Below are 18,766 nucleotides of genomic sequence, written 5' to 3'. Positions count from 1 at the left end.
TGACATTATAAACACCCACTACTGGACTACCATATATTCTGCTTGTCTTTCTGTTGCTGTAAGATTCTGTTCACTCTTCTCAACAAGCCCTTGGAGAGGCCCTGCTATATGTTGTTCGGTCGAGGCCTCTCCAACAGCTGCCATGTTGTGTTGTTCGGTCGAGGCCTCGCCAACAGCTGCCATGTTGTGTTGTTCGGTCGAGGCCTCGCCAACAGCTGCCATGTTGTGTTGTTCGGTCGAGGCCTCGCCAACAGCTGCCATGTGTTCGGTGGAGGCCTCTCCAACAGCTGCCATGTGTTCGGTGGAGGCCTCTCCAACAGCTGCCATGTGTTCGGTGGAGGCCTCTCCAACAGCTGCCATGTGTTCGGTGGAGGCCTCTCCAACAGCTGCCATGTGTTCGGTGGAGGCCTCTCCAACAGCTGCCATGTGTTCGGTGGAGGCCTCTCCAACAGCCGCCATGTGTTCGGTGGAGGCCTCTCCAACAGCTGCCATGTGTTCGGTGGAGGCCTCTCCAACAGCTGACATGTGTTCGGTGGAGGCCTCTCCAACAGCCGTTTCATCTCTTCCTCTGCAAGTTTCCATTTTCGCCTTGCTGCTGGCATTCTCTCCAAGTATCAAGCCTGGATAGCATACAGTTGGTCAAATAGATGTCAAAAAGCAGATATTGTTTTTGCTTTGAAGCTAATTCTTCTTCCAACCGTAACCCATTATGTTAATTCTCCTAACCTGCTACGAAAAGTCAATTCTGACATACTTTGTATACTATAGTATCTAGTCAAAACCCTGTCCAAGGTGCTGAAGAAAAGGGTTAGGGGGCAGCTTGAGGCTTCAGGATCATCAGCAACCCAAGCACAAATGTTTGTGTCACCTTTAGATAAAAAGGTCACAGTAATATTTAGATAGGAAAATGAAATACATTTAACACACCAATATTCTCAAATCTCTATAGAAACCATGTCAAGCCATTACTTTCTGTGGTGCTGAGGGTGAAAGGGAGTACTTCACTGCTGAATTCCACTGCTGTAAAACTGAGCGGATTGGTTAGGTGGAAGCAATATGTTAATATTTCCACCCAGCAAATCACAAGGCAGGACGAAGCAATCCACCATAACATGAATATATATTAATTCCTCTCAGATCTACAGGAAACAGTGGGATGTCATTTCCTTCAAGATACCTTACTCTTCCTTTGACAGCAAGGTCACTTGGGCTTCAGAAAACACGAGTTCTTTCACAAAAAAAAAGTTAAATCAAATTAACGAATCCTAGCAAGTGAAGCTCGATACAAGTTAAAACAAGGGGTTGTGTTCAGTTGGTCTTATTTTTGTAGCAACATTTCATAACAGTACGTACCAGTACTGTGATTGAGATGTCTGCGCAACAGTACGTACCAACAGCACCGGTTGCGTTCAAATCAACAGTTGCTACGTTTCCTTCAACCTGAATGCCCCCCAGGAGTCTGTTTTGTCTTTTGCATCGATTGACTATACAGACGATACAAAACCAACTATAAAGCAGAGAACCAACAAACAGGTCAACTTCTGTATACTGCATAGTGAGGAAAAGGTTTGAAGGACCATTTGGTAGAAAAATACTCAGAAATAAATCGATCATGTATGCCAATCAGATTTGATTTCCTTTTTTTAATCCAAAAGTTTTTAAATAACATTTATGGGGAGAAATATTTAATTAAAATAAAATAAAAAAGCATGCAAAACATTAATGGAAAACTCAAATTGAGGCTCTAAACTCATTTAAATTTAGTAGAAAAGTTACTTGGAGTTAATTAAAATTGAACTCCCAAGTCCTCAATCTGCCTTGGCTGATTCGAATGACAACCAATGTCCAATTAAACAAATTAACTTTGTAATAATGATCTATTCAGCGTCACAAAACCTGTTTTGCAGAGGAAATAATCTGTTTTTTCTACTACCTAAAAATTCAGAATACATTGGTTTTCAATGCAATTGTCTTATTTTAACAAGGTGTTACACAAACAAAAGGGCATGGTGGTGGAGACATCAATACAAGTTTGATCAAAAAATTCAGATGAAAACATTTCGATTCATACAAAGTAGCAAAGAGGGTAAGCCAATCCAAATCCAAGCTCGAATTAAAAAAGAAAAGAAATAACAAGATAGAATGCATTCGTCAACACTTTATAAAACCTTTTTTTTTTCTGACAAAAATATCAAATCAGGTACAACTTGTCAGTCTCTGGTTCCACAAAAATACTAATAAAAAACTAAAACCACAAGGATCTACTTGAACAATCGCTTCACCAGGCAAGAGTGTGAGGGTGGAAATGTCAGGTAGGAACGTCCAAATCCCAGTCTCCTTGACGTGGATTTACTCTGAGGGCAGGAAATGACCAAAAAAAAAAAATACTTCCTTTGCACAGGTGTTTGGAGGGCGGAGGAAAAAGAACAAGTGGACACAGGTTGAGGAGCGGTGGTCATGGAGACCCCCTTGGTTACGGCAGGGATCCTGATGTGCTGCAGTTCAGTGTGTGTAGTGTGTGTGTGTAGTGTGTGTGAGATGGTGGACTCAGTAGATTCGGCCTCGGCTCCTGCCTCCCCTGCCTCCGAATCCTCTTCCCCGGCCGCCCCTGAAGCCTCCGCGCTGCTCTGGAATCACAGACGGGCACAACAGACAGGGGATCAGTATGGACAATCATCGTAAGGGCCAGGAGATTTTTCTGACTGTTAGACCTGGCCAGGAATACCCTCTGGGCCTTAGTTTGAAGGAATCCAACAGCCTATAAAAGGAAAAACTAACCGGCTAAAATGGTCATGGGGAAAAACTTCTGGTGTTACTCCATGTGTGTTATAGCTCAAAAGGATCGTAATATGAAGACATTCCCTCCCATTCAGTTGCAGATTTATCAACTGCTCACATGAAACAGAGGGCTCAGCTTGAAAACAATGCCTGATTTGGGTTAATTAAGCAATAAGGCACCCCCAGGTTTGTGTTATATGGCCAATATATCACGGCTAAGGGCTGTGTCCAGGCACTCCGCAATGCATCGTGTTTAAGTACAACCTTAGCCGTGGTATATTGGCCATATACCACACCACCTCAGGCCTTATTGCTTATGGCCAATATACCACGGCTTAGGTTGTACTTTGCCTGGACACAGCCCTTGGCCGTGGTATATTGGCCATATAACACAAACCTGAGGTGCCTTATTGCTATTATAAACAGGTTACCAACGTAATTAGAGCAGTAAAAATATGTTTTGTCAAACCTGTGGTATATGGTCTGTTATACCATGGCTTTCAGCCTTTAAGCCTCGAACAACCCAGTTTATAACTATCCTTTGAACAAGGTACATTCTAGCATCAAATCATTAGCATGTGCACCTCGGTCACTCAAGTAACACCACCAGAAAGGGTGTACGTGGCACAATACACGGTGGAAGTGAACAATATCCAACACACACATTGGAGAGGATCAGTAGGCCCCCAAACCATGACCACAGTTCAGTCAGTACATCATCTCACCCAGAGTGACTACGTTACACCAAGAGCATTCTACTTATGTAGGAGAAACAAAACGTCAGAGAATATGAGAAAAAAAACAGATGTCTGCGCAACGTCCGTCTTCCACCCGGTGCCCCTAAAACCCAGCTATGGCTCAGTGTGCCACCCTCGCCGCCCCAGCGCCACCCTCACCGTTAGAGAAGTTGCCGATGGTGGCGCTGTACTTGCCACTGGGGGGGTTGTAGATCTGCCGTGCATCCCTCCGGGGCAGGGGGGGGGACAGCTGCTTCTTCATGGTACTGCCTGCACCCATATCCTCCCCGGACGGGCGCTTCAGACTGTGGTGGGCAAAGAGGGCAAAGGTCACAGTGTTATGACCCCAGGTGACCTTATCTAATGGTGTTTTATCTGAAGATGTGCCACTGACAAGTTGCTAGTGTCCCTGTATAATGTATTACAAATCCATTCATCAGTCATTGATGTGGGCAGGTCCGTTGAGATGAGACTGAAACCCATGAATGAACATTACACTCCAAAAATCAACGTTTGTCAGATGTTTTCCCATACCCTAAGTGACGTAGATTCAGCTAAATTCCACAAATCTGGACACTACATGGTACTTATCAATTCATTTTAGATTTATGGCATAGAGTGCGATTTACAAAACAGACGGCCTGGCATTGAACTCATCCTGACGGACTACTTTTGGAGATCTGAAAACATCTGACCCATTTAGATTTTTGACAGTGTAATGCATCTTTAAGACTGTTAAAAGAACACCTCGTCAGAAACCCGATATTCTGGGTCACCAGATTCCCCGTGACAACATTGAAAGAGGCTTACGCTACTGCCTCAGCCTTCTGGACAGGCTTCCAGGACAGCGTGACTGTGCTCTTGTACGACGGTGGGTTGTGGAAGAGATCCTGCAGAGAAAGGGAACAGTAATGAGAATGTTAGCTAGCGTTTCAGGGTCGACCAAGTGCGTTTCAGGGTCGACCAAGTGCGTTTCAGGGTCGACCAAGTGCGTTTCAGGGTCGACCAAGTGCGTTTCAGGGTCGACCAAGTGCGTTTCAGGGTCGACCAAGTGCGTTTCAGGGTCGACCAAGTGCGTTTCAGGGTCGACCAAGTGTTTCGAACGCCTCACCTTGATCAGAACGTTGATGTTGTTGGTGATCTTCAGAGCCACCACTTTGATCTTGTTCTGAGATGGAAAGACAACATAACCATCAGGGAATACTCACAATAGAAAACTGTCTACAGCGCTTGATTGAAATCAGAACAACTGTGAGGCTTGTCAAGAAGAAACAAAACAAGTGACGTATCATTGGAGACCAAAACAACAGCCATGATACATAGCTACCTCTTCGGTCTTCAGTGCGTCTCCCGTCTTGCCTTGCAGGGCAACTCGCAGCTGGCGAATGTATACCTGCAGCCCTCTGGCGAAGTACTGTAATCTGGAGGCAGGAGAGAAAAACTAGGGTTATACACCTTTCAAACCAAGACGTTTTTCTCGCCATCTTCAGCATCCCGCCAACTTTTAGTTATACATTTCCACCTACCGACCCAATAATGATCTCGGTAAAGTTCTGCCTACAGCTTAGTATGAACCGTAGCCGTAATGCTGAGGCGGTATTGGCACGCTCTTGGTGGTTGCTAGGCAGCTAACTACTATCATCCTGGCAGTTGTAAACTTTGCGAGGCATGTCACTTCATCCATCTCGTCGCGTAGCCCATCACATGCACTGTTGTCTTCTCAACTACAACTGGATGGATCCATAAAGACTTACTGTGGGAATAAATATCACTGAATGACAAAAAAAAAATTGAAATAAAATAGGCTATTGCAATTGAAGGCATCAAATTGTTGCTTACTGAAACTCCCAAAGTCATCCAATTGTTATAAACTATTCAAAGCATTAGCCTACCTGTGTGGAGTCACTATTTCAGCTTAGTCGTTTAGTAGCCCAGGCCTACTCCCTACCGGTCGCTTAGTAGCCCAGGCCTACTCCCTACCGGTCGCTTAGTAGCCCTGGCCTACTCCCTACCGGTCGCTTAGTAGCCCTGGCCTACTCCCTACCGGTCGCTTAGTAGCCCTGGCCTACTCCCTACCGGTCGCTTAGTAGCCCTGGCCTACTCCCTACCGGTCGCTTAGTAGCCCTGGCCTACTCCCTACCGGTCGCTTAGTAGCGCAGGCCTACTCCCTACCGGTCGCTTAGTAGCCCTGGCCTACTCCCTACCGGTCGCTTAGTAGCCCAGGCCTACTCCCTACCGGTCGCTTAGTAGCCCAGGCCTACTCCCTACCGGTCGCTTAGTAGCCCAGGCCTACTCCCTACCGGTCGCTTAGTAGCCCAGGCCTACTCCCTACCGGTCGCTTAGTAGCCCAGGCCTACTCCCTACCGGTCGCTTAGTAGCCCAGGCCTACTCCCTACCGGTCGCTTAGTAGCCCAGGCCTACTCCCTACCGGTCGCTTAGTAGCCCAGGCCTACTCCCTACCGGTCGCTTAGTAGCCCAGGCCTACTCCCTACCGGTCGCTTAGTAGCCCAGGCCTACTCCCTACCGGTCGCTTAGTAGCCCAGGCCTACTCCCTACCGGTCGCTTAGTAGCCCAGGCCTACTCCCTACCGGTCGCTTAGTAGCCCAGGCCTACTCCCTACCGGTCGCTTAGTAGCCCAGGCCTACTCCCTACCGGTCGCTTAGTAGCCCAGGCTTACTCCCTACCGGTCGCTTAGTAGCCCAGGCCTACTCCCTACCGGTCGCTTAGTAGCCCAGGCCTACTCCCTACCGGTCGCTTAGTAGCCCAGGCCTACTCCCTACCGGTCGCTTAGTAGCCCAGGCTTACTCCCTACCGGTCACTTAGTAGCCTAGGCCTACTCCCTACCGGTCACTTAGTAGCCTAGGCCTACTCCCTACCGGTCACTTAGTAGCCTAGGCCTACTCCCTACCGGTCACTTAGTAGCCTAGGCCTACTCTCTACCGGTCACTTAGTAGCCTAGGCCTACTCCCTACCGTTCACTTAGTAGCCTAGGCCTACTCCCTACCGGTCACTTAGTAGCCTAGGACTACTCCCAACCAACATGTGACTTGTCCTAAAGTGATTTTGTTTCACTGAATCTCTGTCTGTTTATTAGATTAATTCTAAATAAGTAGAGGTGGGACAGCTCCATCTATCACTGCTCAGAAACATTTAGCATGCTATAATGTAGCCTAAATCAGGTGATTATCACTGCTCAGAAACATTTAGCATGCTATAATGTAGCCGAAATCAGGTGATTATCACTGCTCAGAAACATTTAGCATGCTATAATGTAGCCTAAATCAGGTGATTATCACTGCTCAGAAACATTTAGCATGCTATAATGTAGCCGAAATCAGGTAAACGTCTATTATTTTTTGCTCAATTGCATAAATGCAACTCCAAAAGCCCCCCGGAGGATGTGAAATTTGAACACAAGACTCAAATGCTTTTGAAACGATAGACCGCTATTATTTTCTAAGTGTATAAAGAAGATACTCAACGTGAGACCCCACCCCCTAACAAAACACAGGTTAGGAAGGAGAAAAAGTGGATTCAAATCTTATTATTTTTTTTAAATCATGGACTTGCCTTGGGCTCTTTATTTATATGTTTCAGCAGTTCCACACGTTGCCATGCGGGAAAAATACATTTTTTTTGTGTATATTTATTCTGTTATATTCTGTGTGTAATTTATTCTGTTATTTCATTATATTCCTAGCCTACTATAAAATACAATGAGCTCCAATTGGGACAGTGAAACATTTGTTGTTTTGACTATACTCTCAACACTTTGACATGATACAATGACTGAGGTTAACGTGAAGACTGTCAGCTTTCATTTGAGGGTATTTTCATACATATCAGGTGAACCATTTAGAAATTACAGAACTTTGTGTACATATCATCCCACCCATTTTTGTGAACAAAAATATTGGGGCAAATTCACTTGTGTATTAAAGTAGTCTGGTTAACTATTTGGTCCCATATTCGGATTGGAGGTTAACTTTAAAGTAACGCTAGTGGTCAACAACTCAGATGTGGAAGCCAAACAACTCAAATGCTTAGAATAATGCTTGTTAATGATTTGTAACTTAAGTGGATGCCTTGTACGTCTATCCATTCATTTTACAGCGTAATTAAATACACTTGTATTTAAAATTCCATTTCTCAGACATTTCTTCATTGTCTACTACTGTAAATCCCCTACAGTCTCCTGGAACAATTCTGTTTATCCTCTGGACTCAGATAAAGACAATTCATTTAACAGGCTAATTGCTTAGGTCTTATTACAAGTCGAATGTGACGTTTATATAATATACACATATATCAAATACTACTGCCCACTACAACCTCAGTCATTGTATCATTTGAAATCCAAAGTGCTAGAAGTACAGAGCCAAAACAACTAAATGTGTCACTGTCCCAATGCTTTGAGCTCACTGTGTGTGTGTGTCGACTGTAGTCAGGGTAACCCAAGTAGGCCTAGTTTGTTGAATGATCAATATACACCTATTGATTTCATGTGAACGGCTCAGCCATATAGGAAGCACAGACTAGTAAACATCATTCAACTCGAAATATGCCATTCTAATCTTTTGAAAATACATTATTCGTTTTATGTTTCTTAGGACTTGCATAAAACTATCTATCCAATAGTGGATTTCTTTGTGATGGGTGTATATTCCAACTGATTTATTCAAATAAGACGTCCATCCACATCTAGTCCCACACTGGACGGCATGTAGAAAAGACTTATCCAGGAAGGAATGTGGTCAAAACAGGACTGTATGAACTAGGTTCTAATAAAACATGGCCAGATTAAAAACGACAGGCAACATTCAGTAAAGTCTGTACGTAAAAGGGTATTAGACTGACGTAAAAAAATAATACATTAAAACTACGACGCGGTAACATAACACTAACATTACTGGCATCCACATGCTACAGTAGAGACTGATACAAATTAAACAAAAGCGTTGGCAAAACGCAGATGACTCTGATGAAAATGGGGACCGAAATATAAATGCTAAACGTTCCCACAACACACCAAGACTTTTCAAAAAGACAAGCGAACGTTGCCAAAAACGTTACGGGGCAAACCCTCCTCTACCTGATCTTGAAGTCTTTGAGGCGCTCTGCATTGATCTTGTCAATGAGGAAATCGGGGAGCTTTTTGCCCAGCTGGTGGAAGCTGAAGAGGAGACACTCCACGTAGCTGAACTGCAGCTTGGGCTCGTCGCTCAGTGTGTTCTCGCCGTTCTCACCCTCCGCCTCTGGAGGCAGCGGCATGAACTCCTAGACACAGGGAGGAAGGGTGGACCAGTTAGCCTTTCACCCGTCGGGACCAGTTAAGTCAAAACACACCATAACCAACAATCGGCCTCATACTTCGGCACGGTCTGTTTGGTACATTGGCCTTTCACCAGTCTGATAAATCAGACCGTTACGTAAGCTGGTCCAATAATCAACAACTAGATATAGAGATATGCAGTCTGGTGAAAGCACTCCTAACCCCATTAGAAGGTACCAGTCTGGTGAAAGCACTCCTAACCCCATTAGAAGGTACCAGTCTGGTGAAAGCACTCCTAACCCCATTATTAGAAGGTACCAGTACGGTGAAAGCCCTCCTAGCCCCATTAGAAGGTACCAGTCTGGTGAAAGCACTCCTAACCCCATAAGGTACCAGTCTGGTGAAAGCACTCCTAACCCCATTAGAAGGTACCAGTCTGTTGAAAGCACTCCTAACCCCATTAGAAGGTACCAGTCTGGTGAAAGCCCTCCTAACCCCATTAGAAGGTACCAGTCTGGTGAAAGCCCTCCTAACCCCATTAGAAGGTACCAGTACGGTGAAAGCACTCCTAACCCCATTAGAAGGTACCAGTACGGTGAAAGCACTCCTAACCCCATTAGAAGGTACCAGTATGGTGAAAGCCCTCCTAACCCCATTAGAAGGTACCAGTATGGTGAAAGCCCTCCTAACCCCATTAGAAGGTACCAGTATGGTGAAAGCCCTCCTAACCCCATTAGAAGGTACCAGTCTGGTGAAAGCCCTCCTAACCCCATTAGAAGGTACCAGTATGGTGAAAGCCCTCCTAACTCCATTAGAAGGTACCAGTATGGTGAAAGCCCTCCTAACCCCATTAGAAGGCAGCAGTATGGTGAAAGCCCTCCTAACCCCATTAGAAGGTACCAGTACGGTGAAAGCACTCCTAACCCCATTAGAAGGTACCAATATGGTGAAAGCCCTCCTAACCCCATTAGAAGGCTGAGATGCGCTAGGCTATTACTTACAAGCAGCTTCTCAAACAGCATGGTGAGGTTGGTCTCCACCTTCTCCATGTCCCCACAGAATGGACTCATCTCAGCAAGCAACTTCAGCACCTACACACACACCACATGTCAATGCTATTGTCCCCGGCATGTTGGAGCCAACATGGAGGACTAGTTGCCTGAACTCTGTACGGGTGGTACAGGGGAGGGTGGTAACTGACCTCCAGCTGAATGTCCAGATCAGCCACGGGACTGGTCAGGGAGCTGAGGTTGGGCAGGACGTGGTCACAGAAGTAAGTGACGAAACGGGTGGAATGGACATTTTTCTGGAAGTGTAAAAATAATGAGTTTCAAGCTCAGGAAGTTAAAGTTTATTTGTCTCTGAGGAACATTTGTTATTGGGGGGGGGGGGGGGGGGGGGCAGAAGCTTGAACAAACATGCATAAATAGAAAATAAGTAAAAATGAGACGTAAAGGCACAAACACAATTAGCATTTCGCAAACAATTACAGTGTATGTGGTGACAGCGAGCATTGTAAAACAAAAGTTTTGCAGTGTTTGGTGATACTGTGTGTGTTGTGATCAGGAGATAAGCAGTTGCTTCAGTTGGTAAGAGTGTGGCACTAGCAAAGCCAAAGTCGCAGGTTCAAGTCCCACAGGGGACACACAAAAATGACTATGAACTCACTGTACTGGAAGACACTAAGTGGAGTATAGTATGTTAGAATGTCTGTGTATCACTCTCAGAGAAGAGGTGGAGTATATTATTATGGCCTGTGTGTGTATCACTCAGAGAAGAGGTGGAGTATAATATTATGGCCTGTGTGTGTGTGTGTATCACTCTCAGAGAAGAGGTGGAGTATATTATTATGGCCTGTGTGTGTGTGTGTGTATCACTCCCAGAGAAGAGGTGGAGTATATTATTATGGCCTGTGTGTGTGTGTGTGTATCACTCTCAGAGAAGAGGTGGAGTATATTATTATGGCTTGTGTGTGTGTGTATCACTCTCAGAGAAGAGGTGGAGTACATTATTATGGCCTGTGTGTGTGTGTGTGTGTGTGTATCACTCACAGAGAAGAGGTGGAGTACATTATTATGGCCTGTGTGTTTATGTGTGTGTATCACTCTCAGAGAAGAGGTGGAGTATATTATTATGGCCTGTGTGTGTGTGTGTGTATCACTCACAGAGAAGAGGTGGAGTATATTATTATGGCCTGTGTGTGTGTGTGTGTATCACTCTCAGAGAAGAGGTGGAGTATATTATTATGGCCTGTGTGTGTGTGTGTATCACTCTCAGAGAAGAGGTGGAGTACATTATTATGGCATGTGTGTGTGTGTATCACTCTCGGAGAAGAGGTGGAGTATATTATTATGGCCTGTGTGTGTGTGTGTGTGTGTATCACTCTCAGAGAAGAGGTGGAGTATATTATTATGGCCTGTGTGTGTGTGTGTGTGTGTGTGTGTGTGTGTGTATCACTCTCAGAGAAGAGGTGGAGTATATTATTATGGCTTGTGTGTGTGTGTATCACTCTCAGAGAAGAGGTGGAGTATATTATTATGGCCTGTGTGTGTGTGTGTGTGCATCACTCACAGAGGTGGAGTATATTATTATGGCCTGTGTGTGTATCACTCTCAGAGAAGAGGTGGAGTATATTATTATGGCCTGTGTGTGTGTGTGTGTGTGTATCACTCACAGAGAAGAGGTGGAGTATATTATTATGGCCTGTGTATGTGTGTATCACTCTCAGAGAAAAGGTGGAGTATATTATTATGGCCTGTGTGTGTGTGTGTGTGTATCACTCACAGAGAAGAGGTGGAGTATATTATTATGGCCTGTGTGTGTGTGTATCACTCTCAGAGAAGAGGTGGAGTATATTATTATGGCCTGTGTGTGTGTATCACTCACAGAGAAGAGGGGCAGGGCCTGGCGCGTGCACTGCAGCAGGCGGTCCACAGTGTCGGGGTCAGCGGGGTTCAGGGCCTGCTCCAGAAAGGCCTGCTCCACCACCAGCTCCACCAGCTGCTGCCGTCCACTCATCGTCTGCAGGCCCTTCAGCACCATCAGGATACGCATCAGCAGCACAAACTCTTCCCCAGTCACATCCTCCAGCACCTGGTGTAGGAACAGGTCAACGTGGGACACGGGTCAACGTAGGACACAGGGCCGGGTCGTGTTCAGAAGGCACCAAACAGAAGAAAACTGACTGAAACTGGGAGGGACTACCAGGACCTGTCCAACAAGAAAGTAATTTTTTGCTTTCAAGACGTTTTTGCTACGATGTGCTCTAATAAAAATGACCCAGGAGTCACCAGCTAGAAATATATCCTACATCCAACTAGGTGACAGATCCCTCCTACAGAGCACTTGTATTCAGTTTGTCAATTAATAGTAATAAAAACGAATTCTAATCTATCCAAGCCCTTTCACAAAGAGCTCTACTAACCAGCCCCAAGCAGGGAGTTAGTTCACCAAGCGGATCGATGCTACCAAAGCAGAGTGCTATGGAACAGACCTTCTTTGTCTCGGTGAAGATGTAGTCCTCCACCTCCTTGGTCATGGCGTTCTCAGGCATGGTCTTCAGCTTGATGGAGAGGAACTTGATGGCCCTCTCCCTTACTATGTCCTCCCCCTGCAGGATCTGAGAGAACAGACCTCCTAGTGTAGCTGAGACAGAATAGAGAAATACAGGTTGGTTAGCCACAGGACATAAAGAGGCTATGCAGAAGTCCTGCCTTTAGGGGGGGGGGGGGGGGGGGGGGGGGGGGGGCGCTCGAGGCAAAAAAAAAAAGGGTATTATAACCATGTTATGCTCACCTCAACTAACTAACTAACTATGACTACCCACTAACTATGACTACCCACTAACTATGACTACCCACTAACTATGACTACCCACTAACTATGACTACCCACTAACTATGATGGTTCATTTAATATTTCTAACTATTCCGGTGGCCATTTCACCCATTCATTTGGAATTAAGGCCTACCACATGTTTACTAACGCGTTGTTCAGAGTCCTACATAACAGACAGCGTGGAATACAGTCAGGTATGAAAACAGCTGAAATAAAATACAATTTCTTTTGAACTACTCTTTTCTTTTTAGAGCGTTGCACAAATACAAGAGCACGAGGCAGGGCGCCCTGCCTTTTCACTAGTGTATACAAGAGCACGAGGCACGGCGTCCTGCCTTTTCACTAGTGTACACAAGAGCACGAGGCAGGGTGCCCTGCCTGTTCACTAGTGTATACAAGAGCACGAGGCAGGGTGCCCTGCCTGTTCACTAGTGTATACAAGAGCACGAGGCAGGGTGCCCTGCCTGTTCACTAGTGTATACAAGAGCACGAGGCACGGCATCCTGCCTTTTCACTAGTGTATACAAGAGCACGAGGCATGGCGTCCTGCCTTTTCACTAGTCTATACAAGAGCACGAGGCAGGGTGCCCTGCCTTTTCACTAGTGTACACAAGAGCACGAGGCACTGCATCCTGCCTTTTCACTAGTGTACACAAGAGCACGAGGCACGGCGTCCTGCCTTTTCACTAGTGTACACAAGAGCACGAGGCACGGCGTCCTGCCTTTTCACTAGTGTACACAAGAGCACGAGGCACTGCATCCTGCCTTTTCACTAGTGTACACAAGAGCACGAGGCACGGCGTCCTGCCTTTTCACTAGTGTACACAAGAGCACGAGGCACTGCATCCTGCCTGTTGACTAGTGAAGTTGTCAGTCATCTCACATTTGAAAACATACTCATACATGAGATAAAATGTAAAAAATGGTTTAAAAAATGGACACTTACCCTTCGCGTCCATCTTGAAGATGGAGACCAGCGCTGTGTTCACTTGGTTGAATTCGGCCGAATCGTCTGTAAACAACAACGTAGAAGAGAGTATAAATATTGGTCCAACAGCATCCCAGACGGTACATATCTCCTATTGACACCGACCCAAACACCATGGTATACATAATGTCCACTCCCAGGAGAGTACAAACACCACCATGGTATACATAATGTCCACTCCCAGGAGAGTACAAACACCATGGTATACATAACGTCCACTCCCAGGAGAGTACAAACACCATGGTATACATAATGTCCACTCCCAGGAGAGTACAAACACCATGGTATACATAATGTCCACTCCCAGCAGAGTACAAACACCACCATGGTATACATAATGTCCACTCCCAGGAGTGTACAAACACCACCATGGTATACATAATGTCCACTCCCAGGAGAGTACAAACACCACCATGGTATACATAATGTCCACTCCCAGCAGAGTACAAACACCATGGTATACATAATGTCCACTCCCAGGAGAGTACAAACACCACCATGGTATACATAATGTCCACTACCAGCAGAGTACAAACACCACCATGGTATACATAATGTCCACTCCCAGGAGAGTACAAACACCATGGTATACATAATGTCCACTACCAGCAGAGTACAAACACCATGGTATACATAATGCCCACTACCAGCAGAGTACAAACACCACCATGGTATACATAATGTCCACTCCCAGGAGAGTACAAACACCACCATGGTATACATAATGTCCACTCCCAGGAGAGTACAAACACCATGGTATACATAATGTCCACTACCAGCAGAGTACAAACACCATGGTATACATAATGCCCACTACCAGCAGAGTACAAACACCACCATGGTATACATAATGTCCACTCCCAGGAGAGTACAAACACCACCATGGTATACATAATGTCCACTCCCAGGAGAGTACAAACACCACCATGGTATACATAATGTCCACTCCCAGCAGAGTACAAACACCACCATGGTATACATAATGTCCACTCCCAGGAGAGTACAAACACCACCATGGTATACATAATGTCCACTCCCAGGAGAGTACAAACACCATGGTATACATAATGTCCACTCCCAGGAGAGTACAAACACCACCATGGTATACATAATGTCCACTACCAGCAGAGTACAAACACCATGGTATACATAATGTCCAGTCCCAGGAGAGTACAAACACCATGGTATACATAATGTCCACTCCCAGGAGAGTACAAACATTTCCCATCAACAGGGCATGTGCTACATTGGTTTGATACAAGGTACGAGTGTTGCTCGGCATACCGGTAACGTTCCCATGGTAATCGTACATTACCAAAACATCACAATACCAACAGTTTTAGAATAACGCAGTAACGTTTCATATGATGCTACCGATTTTTTCAGCCCTACCGAACCTGCTGGCGCTTGTTATAAAATGTTTATAAATTCAGTTGAATTCAAGCAACAGCCACTGGTATGCGCCAGTTCAATAACATCCACCTCACTCGCCTGCTTCTGGGCCTTCCCTGTATATAGTCTTGCTATTGTACTGCTGCTCTTTAAATACTTGTTACTTTTATTTCTTAAAACTGCATTGTTGGTTAGGGGCTCATAAGTAAGCATTTCACTATAAGGTCTACACCTGTTGTATTCGGCGCCTGTGACAAATACAATTTAATTTGATCTATTCCTCTATCAGTTTTTAAAATGGAATTTAGCCGTGATGGCCAGTGGGATTTTATAAATGTATTTAACCTTTATTTAAGCAGACAAATCAGCTAAGAACAAATTCCTATTTACAATGACAGCCTACCAAAAGGCCTCCTGCGGAGATGGGGATAAAATGTTGTTTAAAACAATAACATGACAAAACACACATCACAACATAAAGAGAAACCTAAGACAACAACATAGCATGGCAGCAACACATGACAACACAGCATGGTAGCAGGCACAAAACAGGGTACTAACATTGGGCACGGACAACAGCACAAAGGGCAAGAAGGTAGAGACAACAATGCATCACTGCAGTCCTTGAGTCTTCTGTTACATCGGAGTAGAGCGAGCAAAGTTGATACATTATATAATTGCATTGCCTGTTATAACTATGAGCACAGGCCAGTCTGAGTAGACTGCAAGTTCGCTGTGACGCAGCCTCCCGAGTGCCAGAGAGAGTCAATTGAGCACAAGCCTAAACGGGTAAAAATATGACCCATATTACCAGAGACACCTTTTTTCTTTCTATGGGATTCCTTTCTAACAGTTTTATCCCCCTATTATAAATGTCTTTTAAATTATTTCCTCCTTGCACTGTCTGTTATGTATAAATCTTTTTACTGACCAAAGGAGATATGAAGAATTATTTTCTATAATACTTTATATAATTTCACAAACCATGCAGCGGGCCGTTTTAAACTAATCCGGGGTAACCAATTATTGGTTTGATAACAATGTTGTTCAGTCATGTTGCCTAGCTAGCTAACAACCCGGTAACTTGACAGTAGTGTCTAGGCTAATTTGATAGGCCCAGGAAGAAAGGAAAAGGGTCTGCTACTCATGACATGTGCTTCAAAAAAAAAAGAAGGACGGATTCATGTAGGCCTAAACTATATTAAAAACATTCTCCTTCTGGTGTTACTTCAATTCTGTTTGGTGCCTAACATTTTAAAAGTTGGGAGCAGTGTGTTTATGAGAGAGAAGGAAACAGAGTGTGATGAAGGGAGGGAGATGTGTGTTTGTGGGAGAGAGTAGTGTGTGTGTTTATGAAGGATTCGATGTGTGTTACTGTACTGTTTCATGCAGTATTTTCCCTTACTGCCATAATGATATGCAGATCAGTATGCATGTGTATTCCACTAGCCCACTCCCCCCTCTGTGGTAAAAGCAATACTTGGCCTGGTATCTAAGTTAAAATGTTCGTATCACAACAACCCCAAGTTACATGTGAAAATGCCTGGGCGGGTTAGCTTAAGAGTACTGTACCTGTCTGGAGAAGCTGGGTGAGGATATCTGCTACCCTGACGATGTTCTCCCCGGCTGCAAAACGGGGGAGCTCTTTGATGGCCTGCCTCCGAATCTACAGGAGGAAAGACGAAGAACCAACAACCGGTGAGCAACGGAGTAGTAGGACTACTGTGACCAGGCATTAGATATACAGCTACACTTATATATTGATTGATTAAAATCAAACATTTTTTTCTTTCTTCCCCATTCTGCACAATGGAATTACCCAAATGGATACGATAGTGCCTAAAATCCTTACCGAGACGTCTTCATCCTCACACAGGTCAAGCTGAGCGTTGATTGCTGCATCCGCCAGCTCTGGGAAACTGCTGAAGAATTTGGGAATGAACTGTGCTGCCAAGCGCTTCTCTTTAGGACCCCCTTTCACGCCATCAAGGATCACCTGATAGGCATCTTTGTGCTGGAGGATAGATCCAAACAATTTGATATATTAACAAGTTTGTAATATTAGGACATCACTGTCCAACATGAATGCAAAAGCTTCCAGTTTAGTGTTGGTCAAAATACTGAGTAGACTAGAGATGAGACTTCTGCCCAACAAGCAAGCAATACTTGAATCCCTTGCCATTATACTAGCAAGTTGTCAGTAGTAGTAGCTAGCTAACAACACTTTAGTAAGAGAGCGCCTTTGATTTTTACATTGTAAATCTAACCAGTATGACAAGTTGCAAATAATGCCATGGTTCAATTACTTTTTTTTCAGGAGCTGTGCAAGGCAATCAGCATTAGTTAGCTATCCGCTATTTAGCTAGTGGGATAGGGGTCAGGTCAAATAAATTGGCTAGCATGAAGCTAGCTAGCTGTCTGTGTTCTCTGTTTTGACTTCGCTAAGCCTACTAAAATGTATTAAAAACATCGTCAAGTAACTAACTAGTTACCTTGCTTGCTATACATGTAAATTAATAGCACATAGTTAACGTTAGTTCCATGAGTTACCTGGAAAGCTACGATACAAACGCCGGGTAAATCAAGTGAAACACGATTAGCTAGCAAATTAGGCCCATTTTAGCTTGCTAGCAGGCTAACGTTAGTTTAACATGAGATGCTAACTAGCTAGTTACTATACTTAACCAATGCGTGTGGTTCGGCCTAACTTTCACCTCTGGCTTCCACTACTGTACCTTATTTGAAGAAAAAAAGTGGAGCTACTCTGGAAGATACTTCAATTACTTAGATAACTAGACATCCATCTCATGCATACCTGACTCAGATCCTCCGGCTTGGCATCAGCGAGAATCCCATAGTTACGATACAGCTCCTCGATAGTGACCGCCATCAGCGTGCGTCCAACTGCGTGTTGTCGAGATGATAATACAAACAATATTCCACCGATATGACTTTAAATAATTTCCTTTAAGTCCAGAATTTCTCCAAACATAAACAATATTACGTGCTGTGTACTGGAAAAGGGGATGGGGAGAGGAAATTTCTAGAACGCTGCGAATGAAACCCCGTTGTCCGTTCCAACAACGTACACTAGCCTTGCTACGAAAATTAGTATCAGGAAGTACATTAGTGCGCATGCGCTTGCTTCAGGGACTCACATCAACGTTCTGGAACGCGCGGACTAGATTTCTCAAGTTCATCTTCCCTACAATACTGTAGTTTACACTGTCCGAGTGAAGTTATACATTTGATGACAGTGATGGCAAACGCATATCCTATACATAAAGTAGGGACAATGGACCTTTCATTTCACTGTATGATACATTTTTAATGGCACAGCTTTCGGACCAACTCGAGCGCATCCAAAAGCTTGTCTGACATCAACTTTATGCAAAAATATTCAGTGGTGGAAAAAAGTACCCAAATTTTTACACTTTTAATTTTATTTGTTATTAAGACGACTCAAGTAATAGTTTAAAGTCACCTAGTAAAATACTAATTGAGTAAAAGTCTAAAAGTACAGTATTTGGTTTTAAATATACTTATAAAAGAAAACTATAAATCATTGCAAATGTCTTATATGAAGCAAACTAGATTATTTATTTTTATATAAAACAATGTATGACTAGCCAGGGGCACTCCAACACTCAGACATCTTTTACAAACGAAGCATTTGTGTTTAGTGAGTCCACCAAATCAGAAGCAGTAGAGATGACGCGGGTTCTCGTTATAAGTGCATGAATTTCACCATTTTCCTGTCCT

At 44.4% G+C, this 18,766-nt stretch overlaps 1 protein-coding gene across 1 annotated transcript; it reads right to left on the bottom strand.

The window, feature by feature from the left end:
- Positions 1-1,655: 1,655 nt before the first annotated feature.
- On the bottom strand, positions 1,656-18,120 carry api5 (apoptosis inhibitor 5). The gene is made up of 14 exons (XM_038999136.1): positions 17,820-18,120; positions 16,857-17,018; positions 16,577-16,670; positions 13,571-13,636; positions 12,281-12,432; positions 11,674-11,880; positions 9,989-10,093; positions 9,789-9,878; positions 8,608-8,792; positions 4,843-4,936; positions 4,627-4,683; positions 4,326-4,405; positions 3,675-3,820; positions 1,656-2,627 (listed from the first exon to the last, which is right to left on the bottom strand). Exons 1-14 carry the CDS (start codon positions 17,892-17,894, stop codon positions 2,548-2,550), a joined length of 1,593 nt encoding a protein of 530 aa, XP_038855064.1. The 5' UTR covers positions 17,895-18,120; the 3' UTR covers positions 1,656-2,547.
- Between the last annotated feature and the right edge of the window lie 646 nt (positions 18,121-18,766).

Source organism: Salvelinus namaycush, chromosome 8 (genome assembly GCF_016432855.1).
Source record: "Salvelinus namaycush isolate Seneca chromosome 8, SaNama_1.0, whole genome shotgun sequence".
NCBI classification, from domain to species: domain Eukaryota; kingdom Metazoa; phylum Chordata; class Actinopteri; order Salmoniformes; family Salmonidae; genus Salvelinus; species Salvelinus namaycush.
The sequence above is the reverse complement of the archived record's forward strand: the minus strand, read 5'-3'. Positions and strand labels throughout refer to the sequence as shown.

What these genes read in the sequence shown, in the direction of transcription:
- api5 (XM_038999136.1), bottom strand. Translation starts at nt 17,894, where the DNA reads ATGGCGGTCACTATCGAGGAGCTGTATCGTAACTATGGGATTCTCGCT. An exon ending in CTCAAAGACTTCAAGATCAG is followed by an intron (nt 4,937 to 8,607) that starts GTAGAGGAGGGT and finishes TCCTGCCTCCAG; the next exon opens with ATTACAGTACTTCGCCAGAG. An exon ending in ACATCAACGTTCTGATCAAG is followed by an intron (nt 4,406 to 4,626) that starts GTGAGGCGTTCG and finishes CTTTCTCTGCAG; the next exon opens with GATCTCTTCCACAACCCACC.